This window comes from Cydia splendana, chromosome 25 (genome assembly GCF_910591565.1).
Source record: "Cydia splendana chromosome 25, ilCydSple1.2, whole genome shotgun sequence".
NCBI classification, from domain to species: Eukaryota; Metazoa; Arthropoda; class Insecta; order Lepidoptera; family Tortricidae; genus Cydia; species Cydia splendana.
In genome coordinates, this window is record NC_085984.1 from 6416764 (window position 1) to 6441304 (window position 24541).

The following is a 24541-nucleotide window of genomic DNA, read 5'->3' on the forward strand; positions in this document are numbered from 1 at the left end:
CGTTGTCGTAGCGCAAGCGATTGTCACATTGGCTCCCAGCTCCCAGGTACGCTACCGCTTAATAATAGTTATTTGTTTTACAAGGGGGCAAAGTTGTTGTTTAACCGCTCGTGCTAATATTGATACCCGAGCAAGCGAAAGATTCCAAAATTGAAATCTTGAGGGTTTCAAAGCACGAGAGTCAAACAAAATTTGCCCCCGAGTGAAACACAAATTTTTTCACCACACCAACCCGAAGCAATTATTAAATGTAAAATATCAAACAAAATCTAATCCAAATGAATGTTATTAAATATTTATCATCCAAAATCTGTAATGTAAACTAGTAATCTGTGGACGATGTTGTTGGTCTCACACTTTATTATCCTTTGTACTCTATTTCTGTGTTTGAACCCTGTGTGTTACTGTTTTTTGTCCCTATTAAATTAAAAAAAAAAATCATAATTTAAAAGTCAATTCTACCAGCAAACATAAGAAAACAACTCAAAATTTGCATTTAATTACTTCGCCTCACATTATGTGAATAAAATGCAACTTTGCTATCAGTTTTTGAAGTGCCAAGTAAGCCTTTCCGAGCTGATGTGGTGAAACACCGTGTTAGCTAGACAGTTGAAATTGTCACAGATGATGTATTTCTGTTGCCGCTATAACAACAAATACTAAAAATAAAATTTGTACGGAACCCTCGGTGTCCGGTTTTTTATCAGCGTTTTAATGGTCGGACGAAGCCGCACTATATCACACCTCAACCCATTTTAGTACTTTCTTTAGAGATAAAACTAATGGACACAGTCAGCAACGGAAGGAGGTATGCGGGTGAGATATTTAGGTACCTAATATGGCCTACACACCAGAGGTGTGACTGTAACAATTAAGTAAGTTAATAACTATTTCATCACACTTGCTCGAAAAATATCTTATTTTATGCAGGTGTACTGAAGGGAAAAGGCCTATATTATTCCCGCGAAAGTTACGGCTTGCCAAAAAAAGACTGTCGGTACATGATTCCACACACACGCCACAATACCTTTGCAATAAAGTAGGTAGGTATCTATTGATCTTCTATGCACCTCTCAAACTCACCTCGATAACCCCAATCGATCATCCTTCGGCGAAACACGGGCACCAAGTTGTTTCAATATAAAGAGATCAATTTCTTTGAAACTGATCCTAAATAAAGACTGTTATGCAAAATAAGAGGTTTCGGAACCAATTGCTTTCGTTTTATATGGTTTTTTGGTGTTGAATTACGTTTTTGTGATAGGAATCGGATTATTTTTATCGGGAATTTTTTGGTGTCTATATACTGTTTTGATTGAGATTCGTTGTTGTTTAGATTAAAAGATGAGTGAAAATTACTTTTTAAAAGATGATTGATTCAAAACACATTTTTTTATCCTAATGTATAAAATAATAAATAAATAAATATTATAGGACATTTTTACACAAATTGACTAAGCCTCACGGTAAGCTCAAGAAGGCTTGTGTTGTGGGTACTCAGACAACGACATATATAATAATATAAATACTTAAATACATAGAAAACAACCATGACTCAGGAACAAATATCTGTATCATCATACAAATAAATGCCCTTACCAGGATTCGAACCCGGGACCATCGGCTTCATAGGCAGGGTCACTACCCACTAGGCCAGACCGGTCGACATATGTATGTCTATTTTAATAACAAAATTTCCGTGAGACACAATGTATGTCACTTTATTTATCATTGATTTACGAAATTAATGAATTACGTACCTCGGCTTTCGAAGGCGATGAATTTTTGTCTGTGTTCATATTCACTGCAAACGAACACAAATATTTCACACAATATTTAAACTTATCATCATTCACAATCCATTAAAACCATTCTACTGTCACTCTTGCTTACTTAGAAATACAGGGTGATCCAAAAAATGAGTGAAGTCCCGTTCCCAGAGAGGTTTTGGGATTATTCTGAGCAACTTTTACTAAGGGACCAATCCCGAAATCGCCAAAAAAAATTTACCCTCCCATAGAAAATGGACCAGCCAAAATGTATGAAACAGCCAAATTTATTTTTCGCGATTGCGGGGTTGGTCCCATAGTAAAAGTTGCTCAGTATAATCCCAAAACCCCCTGGCAACGGGAATGCACTTATTTTTTGGCCACCGTGTATAAAACATATTTTAACAGGTTTTTCTCTGCTTTAATTACTCAATGACGTATTTAAACATTTTTTTTGCTTTAAATACTGAAAATCGTACAACAGTAATATACACAGCAGCATTCGTAGGTACAAATATAACTGACATATTCAATTCTCATGTCAATTTATTTTTCCCTCAAAGTTTCCTCGTGCGTACAGTCAGCAGCAGAAGTTGCTAAGCGGGCGAGGTGTTCAAAATTATCTAGTCGCGACTTTTTTGTTAAGAGAATAAGAGCGCGTCGAGATAATTTTGAACACCTCGCCCGCTTCGCAACTTCTGCTGCTGTCTGTACAGGAGGAAAAAGTTAACAAATATATGTATGACAACACAATTCCATCAAGTTGATGTTTATGTAGTAAACAACATTAATTAGTCAACATTCATACTTGCAAAATGTTGGTTCAAGATTCAAAATATTCAAAATGCAAAAGTCAAGTTAAATTATTTAATCGTATGGCATTATATTATACAGATACAGAGAAAGTTAATATGGTTCTATAAGTCATAAGTAATTTATTTGCGAAACATAGGGTACCTAATGTACACAGAGGATGTGACAGTTCGTAAGCCAAGCTGCCTTGTCACTCAGTGACATGCAAATTTCAAATTAATATAGAACAAATAAATATAGATTAAGCGGGTTCGATTCCCCGTTCAGACAGGCGATTATTTAAAATTCTTTAAATGCAGTTCGTAGTGTCTTAAAAATAAAAAATAAACTTTCAGTAAAAGGACCATGGGCAACTTTGTATGGAGCCTGGTCCAAAAACCAATAGAAATGAGAGTTAGGTCATTAGATAGGTATTTATATGTACTTCATTTCGTTATATGGGCACAAAGCGGAATTCCATTGCAGAACTGAGATATTGGTATTTTAGTCAACATGTCGTCACCCTTCTTACCTGGGCAATAGAGTCCAAGTAAGTAAATTAATGGTGCAGGGTAGATGTTCGCGCACCGCCGGGCGAGCGCGGCGTAGGGGATTGTCGCGCGCGCCCGGCGGTGAACTGTTTTGCCTAGGTAATAAGCATTACCCATGGTATAATAATATACTCCGCCTGGTACTCTATTCCGAGATTCGCGAATGACCTAACTGACACAGGCCTACGTCATCATGCTGTTTACAGGTTCTCAAACTTTAAAATGTGCGAGAATTTTAACCAACGGTGAAAACTATTTTAACGGCATTAATTTTAAGTTATTCATGTAGAAACATAGTAAAATAAAACAAATCTAATGTATTAAATTAAACTTTATTTATCTATACAAGACAAACGTTTGAAAAACTAATTCACAGTTACACATTAATTACCAAGCTTACGACGTGAAAAGTTTGGAAAACACTGCGACTGCTGACACTGAGCGAGAAGGAAATAACAATTAACACGCGTTCGACAAGGATGACAGTCAGGGCATGAAGTTATCTAGATCCGAATTGTCAAATGTGACAGCGCTATCCTGTGTTGCCAGTAGTGTAAACAGAATTACCCGAACGTCTGAAATTTCTTTCGTGAATCGGAAGATATTGCTAACGAATAATTAAAAAAGACGTGTTATTGTAAACTTTAAGATAAAATACATATAAATGAAAATTATAAAATTATAAAGAAATATTTTAACTTATTAACCATAGGTATAATGTACCCATGTAACATGTTATGTTGAAATAAAGTGGCAATGTTATTGTGACGTAGGCCTGTGTCACTCTGGGAATAGAAGACCATGTTTTATTAGACCATGAGGAGGAAGACATTTTTACTATAATCAATATCTCAGTTCTGCAATGGAATTCGGCTTGGTGCCCATAGAACGAAATTAAGTTCATAGAAATACCTATCTAACTACCTAATTCTCAACTCTATTGGTTTTCGGACCATTTTGACGCATAGTCCTTTCCTATCTACAGTATTTAAAGTACTTCCCCTCCATACGGCAAAGTCGTGGGACGCTCTGTACAGTCAGCAGCAGAAGTTCCTAAGCGGGCAAGGTGTTCAAAATTACCTTGACACGTTCTTATTCTCTTAATAATAAAGTCGCGTCAAGATCATTTTGAACACTTGGCCTGCTTAGCAACTTCTGCTGCTGACTGTATGTACGAGTACGAGTTCCTAAAATTTGAACTTAGAAGTAGGAAAATTGCTAACTTTATATACGAACATTTAAGTTCATGGAAGCTCGTAGTAATATCGATTTTATCCAGACACAATTCAACACAGCACTGGAACCGATAATGACAAACGATACCGGTAATACTGCGTTATCCGGTACCGGTATCTGATTTATATCCGTATCCAACATGGCGGATACCGATCGACGTTTTAAATGGCTTGAAGCTGCGTGAATTATGTTATTATTTCGATAAAGTTGTGGATATTTGATTTATTGTTAAGTTTTAGAGTATATCATAAAGGATCTGAATGATTTCTGTTTAACTTGACAGATACGTCATAGGTACCTACGTTTTATTTAATCAGAAGATAAGTTTTTTGGAAAAAGCTCATGAATGAATGAATGAATCATATTAACTTTCGTGTAAAGTATTTTTATTTGCACGCTCGTTTCATAAGTTGGACTTGTTGAATACTGTAATAATTATTATTATCCAAAAGTATTCACTGAATCAAAATACATACGGCGTACGCTCCTAACAACCCGAGTGTTATTTAAAAAAACAAAAAAAAATATTGACTACACGGAGCGATACTAAGCATACTTTTTCTTAAATTTTAACTTCTTAATTAATAAGCGGCTCCTAAAATACACCTTTGTTCCAAATTTCGTATAAATATTTATACCGGGTGTTGCCTGTAACACGAGCGAATAATTAAAACATATATAATACTCCTCAAACTATAAAACTTTTGATAAACAACTTTAAAAAATTATGATTCCTTTAGATTTCCTCTTTTTCATACAAAATAATATACGCTGACATCAGTGTGTTTGACGTTGCTTGTGATTGTCACGCTTTAATCATAACAAAATTTGCAATACATTGCATCTTAGAATAAACTTTAAAGTGTAATAAATATCAAAACATAAGTTATTTTTAAAAGTTGTTAAACAAATGTTGGTCAGTTTGAGGAGTACAGCCTACTGTTTAATTTATTGCTCATATTACAGAAAACACCCGGTATACCTAAAATTTTCCGAGCAAAATGTCTGTGACGGACGGACGGATAGACGGACATGACGATAATGTAAGGGTTCCGTTTTTCCCATTTTGGCTGGAACCCTAAAAACACCCAGTGATGCAGAGAGAAAGCTTGCTTTCCTTGCAGTATTTTATTTGTTTATTTGAACAGTATATATTTTGCAATTTCTACAGTTTCTACACGTTTCGTGTGTTTTATCCGTTTTGTCTGTACGCTGCGAATATTTTGTTGTTTCATATATTTTGCATACCTACTGTTAATATTTTGTGCATATGAATTTTGCAGTTTTAATTAGGGATTCGCCTCTGTCTGCTATGTATCTATTTACTTGATTTGTGTATTTAAGATATGATTATTTTTGTTAAACAATGCTGCTGAAGCAGTGAGGCTTGTCCTCTAAGTGTTCCATGCGGGTCTCTATTGTTTCCCAAATAGTTTTAAGTCATAATGTATTGTTTGTCCGAATTTTCGTTAGTCATAATTGGTTTTTCTCAGAAACGCGTAACTTTTCAGGATTGCCATAAAACAAACCTAACCTATCTATATATAGGATAACCTTACGAAAATCCTGAAAAGTTAACGGTTTCAGTTTTATGACTAACGATAATATGACAAACAATACATTATGACTTAAAACTTTATGGGAAACAAAGCGACCCCGTTCCATGCATGGTAGCAATACTCTAGTACAAATTACCTCCAATAAATTTAATCATTTTTAGGGTTCTGTACCCAAACCGACTACTAAAGGGGCCTACTGATTATCAGTTCACCGGACGATATCAGCCTGTCAGGTAAACGCAAAATTTGACAGCTCCGAACAACTGACAGCTGATATCGTCCGGCGAACTGGTAGGTACCTACTTAATCTGTGGGCCCGTTAAGACTCCACTGTCCGTCTGTCCGTCTGTCTGTCTGTCTGTCACCAGGCTGTATCTCATGAACTGTGATAGACTTGAAATTTTCACGGATTATGTATTTCTGTTTCCGCTATAACTACAAATACTAAAAAGGACGGAGCCCTCGGTGGGCGAGTCTGACTCGCACTTGTCCGGTCTTTTAAGAGTAACAGAGTTTCTTTTGTTTTATTTTATATCGTTAAATTTTAAAACGAAACGAGAATTAAATCAAAGTTTTAATCAAACTTTCACGATTTTTACACATTATGAATTTTAAAACGGGACATAATCGCGTATGATTAAGTTTTAAATATACCTCGGACGTTTCGAGAATGGAGTTGTCCCCGTGGTCTCGGAGAAGACTGGCTAAAGTTGACATCAACATCTTTTATCCGTGCGATTTCGGGATTGGTCCCATAGTAAAAGTTGCTCGGTATAATCCCAAAACCTCCCTGGCAACGGGAATGCACTTATTTTTTAGCCATCCTGTATAGTTTAATGCCCGGGCAGTGGGGAGACACTCCTCACTTCGGTCGAACTCGGCTCCGTTCGGCTCAGCATTGCTCCGAGCAATTATTAGGGTTGGCTCCACTTGACTTCCTTTTGCGTGCACGACCACAGATAAGATAATCACTTGAATTTTGAGAACCCTAAATAGCCGAAAGGAATAGTGCGATATATTAGAAAGTGATAGCATGATTCGACTCTGAACCCCTGTCAAACTTCGGGTTTGTAGGAAGTGTTCTTTCTGTACGGTAGTACTATTATTTATTCTGTGGCCCGGGGTAGGACATAGGATACTTTTTATTTTTATCATTCATCATCATTGTACGCAGACGAAGTGGCGGGCAGAAGCTGGTTAATCATAAGCTCTATCAGTTCTAAATCTAAGATTAAACCTTCTTATACCCTTTTCCTTACTAATCCCTTTTACCATCCATTTTCCCATCAAACGATAAGCCAAACCGGATATCCGGGCAATTAAGCGCTATCCGGAAGATCGGTCCTAACGAAATTAAAGATGGCCGTCGTTTACAGCGCCATGAACAGATACAGATTACGTAGGTACTGGAGATTCTCCACATACAAAAATATTCGGATCGAGGTTAGTCATAATAATGTTAAAGAGGCACCGAAACATCGTAACATGGTTAACAGGGCGTAGATTCGGTAGATTACATAATATTGGAACAGATACAAAACAATACAATTAATACACATCTCAATAGTTTACGAAATTGGTCGGAAGTTATATTATTTGACTGTACAGTCGCCATCAGATATATCGGAGCGGCCAAGGTGTTCACAATATCTGAACACGCGCTCTAACGCCCTGACAATAGAGGCGTGTTCCGATATTTGTGAGCACCTTGGCCACTCCGATATATCTGATGGCGACTGTACCTACTTCTCGTATGGTATATTTGCTGCTTTTATTTAATTGTTAATTACTATTAAATAGTTCTGTTACTTTTAGACAATACTAACAAATAATCTTAAATCATGGTATAATAATATACTCCGCCTGGTACTCCATTCCGAGATTCGCGTATGACCTAACTGACACGCGCCTACGTCATCATGCTGTTTACAGATTCTCAAACTTTGAAATGTGGGAGAATTTTAACCAACGGTGAAAATTATTTTAACGGCATTAATTTTAAGTTATTTATGTAGAAACGTAGTAAAATAAAACAAATCTAATGTATTAAATTAAACTTTATTTATCTATACAAGACAAACGTTTAAAAAACGAATTCACAGTTACACATTAATTACCAAGCTTACGACGTGAAAAGTTTGGAAAACACTGCGACTGCTGACACTGAGCGAGAAGGAAATAACAATTAACACGCGTTCGACAAGGATGACGGTCAGGGCATGAAGTTATCTAGATCCGAATTGTCAAATGTCCACAGCGCTATCCTGTGTTGCCAGTAGTATAAACAGAATTACCCGAAAGTCTGAAATTTCTTTACTATTAACTATAGGTATAATGTACCCATGTAACATGTTATGTTGAAATAAAGTGGCAATGTTATTGTGACGTAATCGCGTGTCACTCTGGGAATGGAAGACCATGTTTTATTAGACCATGTCTTAAATGACACATCGAGTATCTAAATACTGTTCGCTGAGCAAATTCAATTTTATAGAGTGACACATATCTACTGTACTATGGAGCGATTTATCTGTGGCTTCGATTAGGTGAAATAGGTATTGATTTTTCATTAAGTTGATATATCGTTAATATGGTCCTGGTCCGGTGGTCCTGGGTTCGAATCCCAGTAAGGGCATTTATTTGTGTGATGACACAGATATTTGTTCCTGAGTCATGGTTGTTTTCTATGTATTTAAGTACATATTTATATATTATATATATCGTTGTCTGAGTACCCATAACACAAGCCTTCTTGAGCTTACTGTGTCAATCTGTGCAAGAATGTCCTATAATATATATATATATATTTTTTTTTATGTTGTGTCTTTCGCCAATGTAAACAAGTTACATCGCATCAGGTCTAATCCAGTTTTCTTAATGAAGGTACGACGAGAGTTGCAATTATATTTATATTTATAATTATATTATTCGTACCTATAGCTACTACCAAAAATACGACCTTTTTTTACTGAGGCATATTATTGATAATGTTAACATATATCGGTTTAAAGATCTTTATTTTTTCTCATAAGAATAACAATTATTCACTTACATGAGAATAACACAACAATCAATTACAAAATTAAATTAAATTTTTGAGCAAACTTATAAATATGAATATATATACTTATATAAGTTAATATGTGTATATTTAATATTTATTTAACTGATTCTAGCAACAAAAACCATTTATTTACATAATTAAATATAGCATAAATAAATATTACATAAATAAATTAATAACTATATAAGCTTAAATCTAAAATAGGTCCTTGAGACATTGTACCAAGGATGCTGGCGGCATTTCCTCGCTGTATCGCAATGCTGATACGTTGTGCGAGGCGTTTTCTGCAAAAAACTTTTGCGCGCTAGGACTTCATGGACCAAAGTTTCAAATATATTAGATACTAGCGACCCGCCCCGGCTTCGCACGGGTTAACAAATTATACACCTAAACCTTACTCAAGAATCACTCTATTGATAGGTGAAAACTGCTTGAAAATACGTTCAATACTCGTAGTTTTTGAGTTTATCGCAAACATACAAACACGAAAACAGACAGACGCGGCGGGGGATTTTGTTATAAGGTATTAGTGGTAATATGTAATAAACTTACCTACTGTGTAGCTAGCTGTGTGTAGGTTTGTGGTAGCTATTTTAATGTGTATACCTAGTTATTTTTTTATACAAACACATTAAAATAATAGTAGAATATAACAAGCATTCAAAGCATAATCAAAACGAAAACTATTTAAGTTTTTTAGACATAATTTATTCTTAATTAACTTCTTCTTCTTCTTCGTCGTTCCCTCATGACTGAGGATCGTGACCAACAACTATGTCCCTCCATTTATCGCGAACAAGGGCTATGTGGGCTGCCCTCTGCATGGAACCACATGCTTGTTTTATGGAATCCGACCATCTTGCAGGGGCTCTTCCTCTAGCGCGCTTGCCTTCAACTTGCCCCAGTATGATGTCACGTTCGAGGCTGTAGTGTGGCGACCGCATTATGTGCCCAAAGAATCTAAGAGCCCTCTCCTGGCAAATTGTTGAGAGTCGTTTGGTGATTTTTAGTTCTCTCAGAATTGTTACTAAATCAGGTTAATATTAATTAGATTAACCCACTTGTATTTTTAGTCGCTATCGGCGACATGTTTCAAATTAGGGGGGGGATTATATTATTGTTGTATGTTGTTTTAAATTAAGGTGTCTGTTTACTCCCCAATCTACCCTATTAAGTTGACAGGGCGACGAGATTGCGGACTCTATTTTGGATTTAGTAACCGGCGGTTCTTCTTCATTAACTCCTGACCCGTCAATATGGCCCGATACTAGTGATGTGCCGATGAGAACGTTCTCGTTTCTGAGAACTCCTTTCCGAAGAAATTTCCGGAAAACTGCCAATTTTCTCGAGAACGTTCTCTTATTAGCATAAATAAGTTATGAACAATCTTATTTTTTTTAATGGAATGACATATTTACTTTTGTTAAATGTATACCTTTTGCCTCAAATAACTTGTTTGGGCAATTTTGTGCTGTTGTCCTCCTAGTTTTTTTATCAAGTAGTATTATTTTTTATATTGCCATGAATGGTCCAAGTATTTGCTTTTAAGCTTCCATGCATGGTATTTGTCTTATTTCCTATACTAAACGATTAAACAAAAGAATTCATCGCTTTTGCGAAGAAAGGGTAAAACTCTCAGAGAACGTTTCCGAGAAAATACCGAGAACGTTTCTCTGTTCTTGGGAAAATTTCGAGAACGGCACATCGCTACCCGATACTAATACTTTTATTGGCTCTGAGACGCAACACACACAGATTGTGACAAATAATGATTATGAATGATACTACACCGCGCTCCATTGAAAAAATTTTGCTGTCGCTTATCTTCTTTTCTTCCTCGCGTTATCCCGGCATTTTGCCACGGCTCATGGGAGCCTGGGGTCCGCTTGGCTTGACAACTAATCGCGAGAATTGGCGTAGGCACTAGTTTTTACGAAAGCGACTGCCATCTGACCTTCCAACCCAGAGGGTAAACTAGACCTTGTTGGATTAGTCGTTTGCTGTCGCTTAACGAATGTTTTCATTCGTAAACACACAGTCAATAGACATAGGTACATAAAAAAGAACATAGTGAGAATAAAGGTTTACTAACGAATGGGCCAAAAACGTTTCCCAAAGTATCACATCCCAAACTATGTTTCCCAAATTATCATTTCCCAAAAAAATGTTTGGCAAAACAACTTATCGCAATTTTTCAGTCAGCAATAGACTTTTTTGGCAAGTTATTGTTTAGCAAATAATTATTTGGACAAGTTTAATTTTACCAAGTATTATTTAGTCAAATGTATCATTAAGCATAACATATTGCATGGCATACAATTTATATTTTTATTTTTGCTTTTACTTAATCCCGACCTGATAACAGTTCGGTTCTGTGAGGATCGCAGTTCGAAGCTAATCAAATCCACTTTTCTAGTAGCATTTCGTTTCTGTAAGGCTCGCAGTTCTAACCTAACCTAACCCACTTTTGTTCGGTTCTGTGAGGATCGCAGTTCAAACCTAACCTAACCCACTTAACGGCTTTTTTGGAATATTATTATTAGCCAATAAAAAACGTTTGCTAAATAATTTTTTGTCCTAACAACATTTGACAAAGTAGAATCATGCCAAGTGATAATTTGACCAAATAAATTATATGCGAAGTGTAACTTTGCTAAAGGTTCCTTTGGGAAATGAAACTATTGCGATAAGTTTGTTGGGAAGTGAAATTTGGCGAAAGGTATTTGGCCCAAACGAAAGTACACCGAGAATAAAGTGTCACGAAATGGCCTCATCTCATTGATGGCGACTTTTAGCGCTGATCTTCCGATGAGACCATCAAGTGAGAAATAATCACGGAAGATAATAACAGACAAAAAGAAAGAAACATTCCTTAAAAATTCTTTGTCAACGTGTTTTTGGGTTACCCTGTAGAATTTCCTAAATGAACCTAAAGGGGCCCACTGATTACCAGTCCGCCGGACGATATCGGCCTGTCAAACGCAAAAGGTGACAGTTCCGAACAACTGACAGGCTGATATAGTCCGGCGAACTGGTAATCTGTGGGCCCCTTAATAATGGAGGGTGTTTCGTTTAGTTTAGTCATAGGAAAGAGAATAGAGTGTATAGAGACGGGTTGTCAAAGTAAATTATGTAGCTGCTGTAAATTTACTGCCATCTCTCGACAGAACATAAAACTGTTAGAACGCCATTTAACTTTGATCCTTATTCTTTCACTGATATGTGTTAACTTATTAAATATTAATATTAACTCCATCTACTCGACTATAGGCCACAGGTATGGACGGTATGGTGCAATCTTTTCGAGCGATGGCGCCATAACCTTCAGCCTACTCTCGAGTAGATGGCGATTAATATTTAACAAGTTAACACATATCAGTGAAAGAATAAGGAACAAAGTCAAATGGCGTTCTAACAGATTTATTTTCTGTCGAAAGATGGCAGTAAATGTACTGTAGCTACATAATTTACCATGACAGTAACTGTCTATTCTCTTTGCTAATAGTGTTTCATTTAGTTTAGTAATTATTAAATTACTGATGTAACGCCGGTCCGTATGTTTTACTCCCAAGGATCAAAGATAGCGCATTAAATCAGAATTACTGTTGAAAATTATTGCACCAACGAATATCGGATCCATTGAGTTATAGTATCATAAAACAGGAATACCTGGCCTGTAACCAATTACTTGAGATCGATTATGTTATAACAATTTAAAAAGGTTTTGGTACGACCTGTACGACTACCACCAGTTTGACATTGACACATTCGCTAGCGTGTGCGTAAGTTACTTTCTATGAACTAACATTTAATAACTGGAATCGCCTTTCAGAGCTTACCCCTCTGCCGAAAACTTCGCACAATTGTGCAAACTTTTGTACGGACTGACGTTTATCTGACGTGGCTATTTGTACGTTACGTAGAAATAGCCATACATTTGACGTGGCCCTCCTCCGCAAAAATCGGCAGACTATTTTGTACAGAAAATGACAGGCGTCTTCAGTTATTAAATGCTCTTAGTTCATTGTGCAACAGAAGTAAACTCGCTGCATTCCTGTAGTATTTTAGCTGCCTAAACGTTTCAGCATCGACCGAGAAATATGACGAAAATGCACACTGTGCCGTTGCTGGGGATCATTCATTCCAAAATGCCTACCGAATACTCGCGTGTCGAATATTCAGACAAATTGTAGATTTGCCATTAAAGGGGCCCACTGATTAACAGTCAGCCGGACGGTATCGAGCTGTCAGTTGTTCGGAACTGTCAAAATTTTGTTCTAACTGACATGCCGATACCGTCCGGCGGACTGTTAATCAGTGGGCCCCTTTAGAGCCACCCCACACTAGCGTGTCCCGAGCGTACGCGTCTAGTCTACTCCTGATGGCTACCCTCCCATAGAAAATGGACCAGCCAAAATGTGTGAAACATCCAAATTTTTTTCCGCGCCTTCGTGGTTGGTCCCATAGTAAAAGTTGCTCAGTACACTTAATCCCAATCCCTCCCTGGCAACGGGAATGCACTTATTTTTTGACCATCCTGTAGATTAGGTATGCCATTTAAATGTTCCGTTGCTGCTGCAGTGTACGCCATTTTGGAACTCCAATCTGCATTGCAGGAGCAGCGTTTTATTGAGGCGTGCGCAGACAAGTATTGCACACAATATGGATGCTATTTTCGACGAGAAACGTTAAAATCGGTCAGCAAAGATCACTTCCAAAAAAAATCTTACAAAAATATTACTTTTGATGCCGGCTGTACACGCTCGGCGGGACACCCCGAGACAGGCCGAGAGCGAGTGTGTACAGACTGCTCTCCTCTTGTCTCGGTCTTCCTTGTCTCGTCTCGCCGTTCTCCGACTACGGTCAGTTTTTTGCGGCCGAGTCAAAGGGTCTCGCTGCTCCCGTGAGGGCAGCGAGGCAGAGCATGTACACACTCATTGTTAAAACAGAGATTTGTGTAACTACCCGGCAAAAATCTATGAACAAATTGGGGGTAGACATCACAAATGCAAATTACCACCACACGTATGTTAAATATTATTATCAATAATTACCCGGTGTGTTTCTGTAAAGACGCGTTTTAGTGTTCAGCCGTTAAAATGTGGTCCAACAAGACTGAATTGCAGTTTTTAGAATTTTACCAAATGGAACCAGTCCTTATGGAACCCAAAATATGTGAAACATAAAGATAAGCAACATATCTACGATGCTTAGGTCGGAATAAGTTAGCTAATTGATTTGGGTTCTTTTGCGGTGTAGTAACCATCCACCACCTCCTTCTTCTCCATGGCTTAGTAATTTTTTTTTTAATTATATACGCCTAAATCATTATAGTAGCTAGGCTAGGCTAGGCTCAGCACAGAGGCAAATCGCAGCAGCAGTTTCTATGTCCATCGTGGCGGGCATCCGCGGTTTAAATGATTCAACGACTGTGTACATGGTGTGCTCTCGGCGAGAGCCTCTCGCCGAGCGTGTACAGCCGGCATGACGTGGTGGCTCTACACAACGGTAGTGTCTACCTGATTTTGATTATATTGTTCAGAGGAACTTACACCTAAATGCACGCACTTACGTTGCAATTGCTTAAAATACGGCACAATTAGATCATGAGTAGTCGAGGACTCAACTCACTCGATCATCACTACACCTTATCATAGAGAAATATAGGTAAGACAAGAGTGCTCACTCCATACATCAGTTTTGGCACCAAAAATATTAGTATTTTCATAGTCGACATCTAGCATCGAGTAGCGGAATTATCAGTACTTCAAGTAGCAGTAGTAGTACTGTCAAGTGACAATAGATGTAGCACCAACCGGAAACTCTAATCTCAACGACATAAGACTTTCCGGTCGGTGCTACATCTATTGTCACTTGACAGTACTACTACTAGCTACTACACTTAACATACTGATAATTCCGCTACTCGATGCTAGATGTCGACTATGAAAATACTAATATTTTTGGTGCCAAAACTGATGTATGGAGTGAGCACTCTTGTCTTACCTATATTTCTCTATGACCTTATATAACAAAGTCCCCCGCCGCGTCTGTCTGTGTGTTCGCGATGAACTCAAATACTACTGAACGGATTTTCATGCGGTTTTCACCAATCAATAGAGCAATTCTTGAGGAAGCTTTAAATATAAATTTTTTAAACATGCAGATACGTCTGCGAGCGATATTCCAAATTTTATATTAAAGGAAAAAATGGAAAAATTACACTTCCGGCAGGACTTGAACCCGCAACCTCCGCAATCCGCGCGTTAGCTCTGCCAATTGAGCTACGAAAGCCTACCAGAATCTTGAGAATTTTTCCATTCCTTCCCTTATGTATACACGCCTTTGGGGTGGCGTATACCGACATCTACCGAAAGACGATTACATCTTTTAACGGCACCGGAGTCTCAAGTTGCATTGAGAATTCACCAGTAACAATGTGCTAACCCGTACTAAATCAATTTTAAATTGGCAGAGCTAACGCACGGATTGCGGAGGTTGCGGGTTCAAGTCCTGCCGGTAGTGTAACCTTTCAATTTTTTCCTTTAATATAAAATTAGGTTTAAATATATACTTTGTTAAGGTTTTGTCCCGTGCGATGGCGCGTCGCTAGTTGTGACTACGACTGGAATATTCCGTTGCAGCTACAACAAGTGTACGCCATTGTGCAATCTGCATATTTACCTGACTGCAGGAGTATCGGTTATTACTGGAACGTGCATGCTGATGGCATTGCATATTGCATATTATTGCTACCGTTGTGAATAGATGGTTTAAGACGAAACAGGAGCTGAGCCCGTTCTCAATTTTGAGATTTAGAGGTAAATATATAGGTACCCGTCCCTCTGACGGGGCGTAACCGCGACGTTAGTGCGATAGGGCAACTGCAGCTTTGGCGAAAAATCCTGCGTAAAAATCTTAAAAATCGAGGTTTCGTACTCAACTGTTTCCTCCTCCAAAACTTACCCAATCGTAACCAAATTTGGAAATCTAAATGATTATGAAATGATCTGTGTCGGACCGTTTTGCTTTTTTGGCTAATTGATATCAGTTTTGAATACCACGCCTCTCATTGCGGCATAGTCAATTAGGCCATTTTGGCCATTTTTGAAGGGCTCTAGCGCCTTAAAAAACAAAAATATCAAAAAAATCAACACGGTCCGACACAGATATTGACAATATTAATCTGTGTTGAAAAAATCATTGCTCTAGCTTCAAAAACCACGGAGGAAACCGTCGAGTACGTTTGTATGGAGAAATGACCACTCCTGTTGGCTCTTAACCTACTCTATGGATGCAATATTTTCTGTCTGCTCGGCTGCTCGTTTCTCGTTTTTCGTTTCGGCGATCTCGCCGTCGTGTATCTGTATATTAAATAAACTAAATAAGTAACTAAGTGGGTACTAAATGAACCGCAAAGACACTTAAATGATTACGCCTTCTTATTTAAGGTTAAGATTCACTTCAGCCACTTCAGCTAAATCAGCCAAATGAAGTGGACAAGAACTTATTTAATTAAACAATGGCAGTAAAAGAAAACTCGGGCGTGGTGTGAGAATTTGGGCTTGTTTAGACGCAGTTCAAGTGATAAGCGGTAGCGATTTTACATTTTTGATACCACGTTAAACTCTATAGTTCGTTTTTTTAGCATTTGAAATAAGGTATACTATCTTGATGTGTCTTTAATTGAAAAACACGTTTTAAAAAAGTCACGGCAAATATGTAACTATTATGAATCTAATACGATCATTTATATTCTTCTGCTTTCATAAGTAATAGTTACTGATTTTTACTAAGCGTTTTTCAATTAAAAGACATGTCAGGATAGCTTACCTTTTTTCTAATGCTAAAAAAACGGACTATAATCGCCCAAAGACTTATCAAAATACCTCCCGTTCTATTATAACCTGAATCTTTATTTTGACATATCGAAATTGATTTTTTTGGCATTTTTGATTCTTGGGCAATAAAGGTTAATTTCAAATAACTACGAGTATACTACCGGCTAAAGCGGTTAACGTAGCCTACGGACGCTTGAAAATCCAGATTTCTATCATGCCAAGTTGCCGATCCTGTTAAAAGCTGTAAAAACCAGTTCGCCGGACGATATCAGCCTGTCAGTTAAAGGTGACAGTTCCGAACAACTGACAGGCTGATATCGTCCGGCGAACTGGTAATGTGGGGCCCTTTACGGTAGTGAGAACCTACGGCTGCAGCATCGTTTTTATCGCCTGTCACCATGCCCGTCACATTTTAACAAGTATTTAAGTGCGAAAGTGACGATGACGCCACAGGCGATAATAACGTGATCATGCTACCGTCATTTATTCGCCCAGTTTCTTACCCGCTTACGCTATATCACCCGCTCTCGCCAGCGCCTATTCCTTGCCCCTCCAACCGAGGAATTTCATATCTCCCGACGCCATAAAGGGAATTGCTCGAACTCGGGACCATGAACGGATTCCACGCCCATTATTCGTAGGACTATGGGCAAGTGGTATTTGCCTTCTAAAAATACATAGTACCTACCTACCTAAATATTTTATTTGTATTTGGGCAGCGACGGAATATAAATAATATTATAAATATATAAATAAAATATAACGAAGCTTTTAGTATATTTTAAGGAGCCCACTGATTAACAGTCCGCCGGACGGTATCAGCCTGTCAGTTGTGCGGAACTGTCAAAATTTTGTTCTAACTAACAGGCCGATACCGTCCGGCGGACTGTTAATCAGTAGGCCCCTTTAGTCTTCAAAAAAACGGTCCACATGACTGACTTTATCTGACAGTTATCCCATTTCTCCATAAAATTAAATATACCTCCGAATTTACGCTCTTAAAAAAGTTGTGATTGATCATTAAAATTTTTGATTGCTATAATAATATTCTATACCTACCTACTACCTATACTCTGTATCTTTAGGTATTTAAACAAAAGTAAACAAGTTATTTGTACATTTTCGGGTAGTTAACATTTATTGGTTAACCAACCAAATACAAAACCACCTGAATGTCACTGAATGATCTGACTGTAACCAACATTATTTTATCATTGTATTGTAATGTTTTCATCTACCCTCAACTAGCTTAAGAAGCCATTTGAGGGTAGATTTTGTTTATTTTTATTTAAATACCTAAAGATACGCTACAAACATCAATTAGCTAATAATCGTTTGTCTTTATCTGTCATTTTGACTTATGTATTTGTAAGAAAGGGATAAAACATAATTTAACTAAATCAGGCCCGTAAAGTTTTATGAATAAGGGGGTAGATTTGTAAAACCTCTTGTGAGTTGTGCGGCATATTTGACGTTGTCAAACTGCGCAAAAATTGTGGTGCACTCATCATACTGAAAAATATGTCACATTATAGCTCTTAAGTCAGCGAATTAAGAACTATGGGACATATTTTTAAGTATGTTGTTGCACCCATATTTTTACACGACTGTACAGTTGAGTTACACGCGGCACAAAACACGTGAGCTCAATTGTGTCGCATAACTTCAAACTCGGATAAATCCATTCGACCCTATCAACAAATATCTACCCTATTACCTTTTCTTAATAACAAAATCGCATAATCTGACAGATGGATTTATCCGAGTTTGAAGTTAAGCGACACTATTGAACTCACTTGTATTGTGTCTATTTCCCGTAGGGGTAGGCAGAGACCACGGATTTCCACTTGCTACGATCCTGACATACCTCTTTCGCTTCCTTCACTTTCATAACATTCCTCATACACGCTCGCCGGTTTAGGATGCTCTTGACCTGGCCTTTCTTCAGGATTTCCCCGATCTGATCAGAGAAAGTCCGCCGAGGTCTACCCCTTCCAACTCCCACTTCTACTTCTTCTTTACACACATTATTGAAAAATCAATAAAACTGAAATGGATTTCCTATTAACCTCAAGTTCTCTAAAGTTTGATTAACGACTTTCAAATCTAACTCTAATACAATATCTAGTGATTTAGTACCAGACTTAGACATTTAACAGCCTTCACAAAAGTCTAAATTGAATAGCCCCTCTCTTTCCCACCCACTTGAAACTGAATGCGTAAGTGCGAGACGCATTGCCAATACCGTCTGATTTAGTGCTGTAAGTTTGACAGGAGCTTTACAGATGATTTATTCGACGCCATTATTGTGATTTACGAGTCTGGAGCTGCGCAGTGACATAGAGGCTAATTCAGACTTATATTTTTATATCAAAATGATATATATACCCCGTTTTTTAAGGTTAGAATTTTTCTAACCTCTAAAGTAGTGGTAATTAACTATTTCTTCCGAAATGCTAGGGTTCCTATGATATCTAATATTGCGGTACAATAATATTATTGTAAATGACACTATAATTCAGTGCATAGTTACTCAGGTTTAATTTTGGAGGAAAAAAGTTACCACTACTTTTGGGGTTACAAAATTTTCTACCTGAAAAAAATGTGGTTTATGTGTTGTCAATTTGTTTTCATTCATTTCAATACATGTACGTACAAGTACCTACTTACGACCGAAATGCGCGCGAATGATAACTAGATATCATTTATATGCCAAAATATACCTAAGTTCGAATTGTCTTCATAGAATGATAATAAGGGGGGCTAACGCAAAATTGTAGTTTTTATATTGATTTTTATACGTTCAAACGATTTTTATGCAGTCAGCAGCAATAGTTGCTAAGCGGGCAAGGTGTTCAAAATGATGTTGACGCGACTTAATTGTTAAGAGAATAAGACCGCGTTATACATATATACGCGTACATTGTGCAACATGGGGCGTAAGTTGAATATTGCAAACGAGAGTAAGTTAAATCGCGACGGCTTGCCGGAGCGATTTATAGACTCGAGTTTGTAATATTAGTACGCCCCGAGTTACACACAATGTTTTTCATCACACTTGCGATACAAAATTTTAGTATAAAGACAAAAAACTGTTAATTATGGCACTAGAAACTTCATAACTCCCTAGGGAGAACGCTTTTTCTATAACTCCCGCTAAACCTGCGTGCAATTCCACATTTACTGAGCGAGTGTGATGAAAAGGTAATTTTGAACACATCGCCCGCTTAGTAATTTCTGCTGGTGACTGTAGATTGCATGCTAAATAAAAGCTTGTACATTCCGTATGATTTGACTTGAGGCCGTAAAGGTACGGGCAATTTATGAATGATTTAACTACACATAGGTTTGACAGGAATTTTGCAGTTGATTCATCGACGGGCATAAAAGTGATTTATGGTTGCAAGTTGCGCAGTGACACGGCGGAATGCTAAATTTGTTTTATGACTCCACAGTCAGGTGAAATATGTGGGTTACTAGTTTACGCTCGCGACTTTAGCGTAGAATTGTGAGTATATGGATTAACCCTTTGTATGTCTATAGTTCATTTTTTTTTAGCATTAGAAATAAGGTAAACAATCTTGATGTGTCTTTTTATTGAAAAACACGTTTTAAAAATAAGTCACGACAAATATGTAACAATTATGAATCTAATACGATCACTTATATTCTTCTGCTTTCATAAATAATAGATACTGATTTTTAAGAAGCGTTTTTCAATTAAAAGACATGTCAAGATCGCTCACCTTCTTTCTAATGCTAAAAAAAACGAACTATACCTAATAAGCACTGATCTGCGCATGAATTTGAAAATCCATTGTTTAATATAATAGTTTTACATTCGTTCGCACTGCAGTGCTTAGACATACTTAGACGTACGAAGGGTTAAGAGTCACAAGAACCTAACCGCCAGCATACGATCGAAGTAACGCTCTCATTTTAAAACAACATTTTGAAATAACATGAATTTGACATGAACATATACATTGTTTACATACAGGGTGGAAAGGCACGACGATCCTTCCCGGAAGTATTAGGTCGTTTAAGTGATACAGAGACTATTGGTAATGGTAAGAATCGTTAATTGAGTAAAAAATAAAAATTGCAAAAATACTACTTTTTAACTGTGGTGATAACCCTATAGCATGTGCACATGACGGCTAGATTAAGGATCTCCGTCGGGAAAGCTCGGGACTTTACACTTTTTTCCGATCGTTGACAGTATCGCAATGATGTATGAATGACGCATAAATGTCAAATAAATCAAATGCATGCAAAAATATTACAAACAATTTTATTACTTTCTTAGATAATTACTTTTTTCCAATATTTAATACTATCTTCTTTTCACATACGGTGTTCAAATGTACCTCCGTGTATTACAACGCCGCCGCAGCCCGTACCCGAGTATGTCGATGCACATGCGATATAGTGTATGCTCTTCGGCATATATCCTCCGCAGAAAGCACCAATTAGCCTTTGTCTCATTTCGTCCGCAGTTTCACATTCCGTTTGGTTTGGTACACCATATCTTTTACACAGCCCCACAAATTTAAATAGCCACGAGCATCTAACATTTTTATTTGAAGAATATGACATTCAATAAGTATAGTTCAATGAAAATTTAATTTCAAACATCAGACGTCTTGTCTATTTCCTACCACGCAAGAAGGTTTGTTAGTTTTGTATTGAAGAAGTATTTATTCTTGATTTATTCTTAGTATTTAATTTTTGCAAGTTCATTTGGTGCAACTAACACAACCTACTTGTTATTTTTAATTATTTTAGATAGTTTCCAATTATACGAAAATAATTTTGTGAAACGTGTTAAGAAACTAAAACCTTTTTATCAGTCAAGGAAACCAGAGATATTTATAAGACGATTGCGTACTTTTGAGTGGTTGTCAATGTCAACATTTGAACTGTCGTTGTAAACAATGTTGTGGTTAGTATTATTAATATTAAGGAATAACATAACTATTTCATTCAAGTATTGAACAAGTGGAACCACTACCCATATAACCATTCCAGTCGCAGAATCACAAAGTGGTAACTAAATGTCAGATGTGTCGTAACAGAGTCCACACAATGTGTCTAGAATTGTTTCGAAACAAAGTGTCGTCGCCGTGTCTACACTTTTCCGTAACAAGGTGTCGACACATTTGTGTGCACTTTGCGTGCGGTTTGCGACTAAATCTGACAGCAAATTTGTGACAGCAAATGTCAATATAAAATACCTCTTGAAAACCAAGGTTTGTCAAACTACTATTAGTGTCTCGTGTGCTCGTAATTCTAGTAAGTCATCATGGGCAATGCAAATGATAATAATCGACCGAAACCATATAAACACCCAACACCCGTCAACCTTTTACAGAAAAGTTTTTAAAGAAATTCAATAAGCTACTTAGGTCAGGCAACGAATGCTCCAAAAGTTGTAGAGGGAAATGCTCGGAACACAATTTTTGACTCCGTAACTCGGTTTGACAAGTTAGGAGGTGAACATATCAAAAGTCCCCGGCCGTAGCCCTTGAGCGGGGGGGAGAGAGGGGGCTTTGAAGGTCCCATTTTCCCGTTTTTCGATTATATCTCGGAAACTATGCATCTCAGCGACATGGCCACTTATACAAAATGAAAGTTAATTTAATTTGTTACAAGTTTATTCAGTCAATTTTTTCGATATGTTGAATAGTTTTTGAGATATCCGCTCTTGAAAGTTTATTTAGGGCTCTCAATTTTATCTTGATATATCTATATCAGTGAAGGTGGTAGGCCGTGTTTGGTATCGTTTTCGTATAAATCTGGGGTGCTGAATCCATTTAAGATATCACATTGACACCATTCCACAAAATAAAAATAAATCTTTTTAGGGTTCCGTACCTCAAAAGGAAAAAACGGAACCCTTATAGGATCACTCGTGCGTCTGTATGTATGTCCGTCTGAATACACAAAATAGTTCTTTACCTATAGATGACAGGAAAACCTATTAGAAATGTGCAGTCAAGCGCGAGTCGGACTTAATGTACGGAACCCTTAATACGCGAGTCCGACTCGCACTTGGCCGGTTTTTTTTAAACTCTTCTTGACGCTTAACCGCTGAACCGATTTCGTTGAAATTTGGTATAGAAATAGTTTGCGTCCCGGAACAGGACATAGGATAGATCTTATAACCAAAATCATCTTTTGAAGGTGTAAAAAGTGGCGTGGAAATTTGTACGGGAAATCAATAACCGCTGAACCGATTTATATGAAATTTGGGATGGTCTACATCTTTGATTTAGTTAAAAATGATGAAAAAACATGACTTCAAACCTAAACTTAAACAGTATTAACTTCAAGAAGTCAATTCTGAATTCCCCCCTACACCTCATTTCACACCTTTAAAGGATGATTTTTGAGATAACTTATTATATCCTGTCTCGGGACTCAAAATATATGTGTACCAAATTTAAATTAAAACTGTTCAGCAGTTTAAGCGTGAAGAGGAGTTTAAAAGAAAGTATTTTAATAAGTTTATATGTTTTTACTTCGGAATGGTGTCAATGTGATACCTTAACTAAATTTGGTACTGCTAATTTATACGAAAACGATACCAAACATGGCCTTGTAGCTTTACTGTTGTAGAAGTCAAAATAAAATTGAGAGCCCTAAATTCTTATTACTTGGCCAAACTTGTGTAGAAGGAAAAGGTAAAATAAAAGTCTTCGGCAGGAATATAAGACACAAATATATTTTTTTTTTGCGTTACTATTTCATTCATCAAATATAAACATACCTTGATTATACTATTCTAGTGAGATCCTCATAGATAAACAAAAACATTTACTTAAAAAATTACAAGGTCGAAATGTCACGGAACTTGTGAGAGTAATATGTGGAAAATATAAACTTTTATGACAAAAAAATCTGGACACAATTTAAGAATCACCCAATTGCGTCGAGGAGTCATCTGTATTTTTGCTTGTTTCATTACCTCCTCGCTTCTTTTTTGTCCTTTGTATTCTGTAGCAATTTGTTAGATCTGAAAATAAAGATAACTTGCGTCGTCACGGATGTCGATTTATAGGTTTTAGGGAGTGCAGAATTCGAAAACGATGATCATTTTATAATCCAAGATGGCGGCTACGTATTTTGTCATAAAAGTGGAATCCAAAATAGTCATCATTTTCGAAATCTGCGCCCCCTAAAACCTATAAAACGATATCCATGACGACTTTTATGACATAGTGCATTAGCGCCATTTTAAAATTGAAAATGATATCATTTTCGAAATCTGCGCCCCCCAAAACCTATAAAACGACACCCATGACGACTTTTATGACATAGTGCATGGCCGCCATTTTGGATTCCAAAATGGTCATCATTTTCGAAAGCGGGGCCCCCTAAAACCTATAAAACGACATACATGACGACTTTTATGACATAGTGCATGGCCGCCATCTTGGAATCCAAAATAGTCATCATTTTCGAAATCTGCGCCCCCTAAAACCTATAAAACGATATCCATGACGACTTTTATGACATAGTGCATTAGCGCCATTTTAAAATTGAAAATGATATCATTTTCGAAATCTGCGCCCCCCAAAACCTATAAAACGACACCCATGACGACTTTTATGACATAGTGCATGGCCGCCATTTTGGATTCCAAAATGGTCATCATTTTCGAAAGCGGGGCCCCCTAAAACCTATAAAACGACATACATGACGACTTTTATGACATAGTGCATGG

General features: G+C 37.2%; 2 protein-coding genes across 2 annotated transcripts in view; one reads left to right on the forward strand and one right to left on the reverse strand.

Annotated features, from left to right (window-relative positions):
• LOC134802776 (glucose-6-phosphatase 2) overlaps nucleotides 1-12570 on the forward strand; it is a 227751-nt gene extending 215181 nt beyond the window's left edge. Inside the window, exon 9 of the mRNA XM_063775479.1 lies at nucleotides 12531-12570. Within this exon, the coding sequence (XP_063631549.1) occupies nucleotides 12531-12555 (25 nt within the window). The 3' untranslated portion in view covers nucleotides 12556-12570. The remainder of the gene's footprint in view (nucleotides 1-12530) is intronic.
• LOC134802858 (diacylglycerol kinase 1) overlaps nucleotides 1-24541 on the reverse strand; it is a 227034-nt gene that overhangs the window by 102310 nt on the left and 100183 nt on the right. The window lies entirely within an intron of this gene.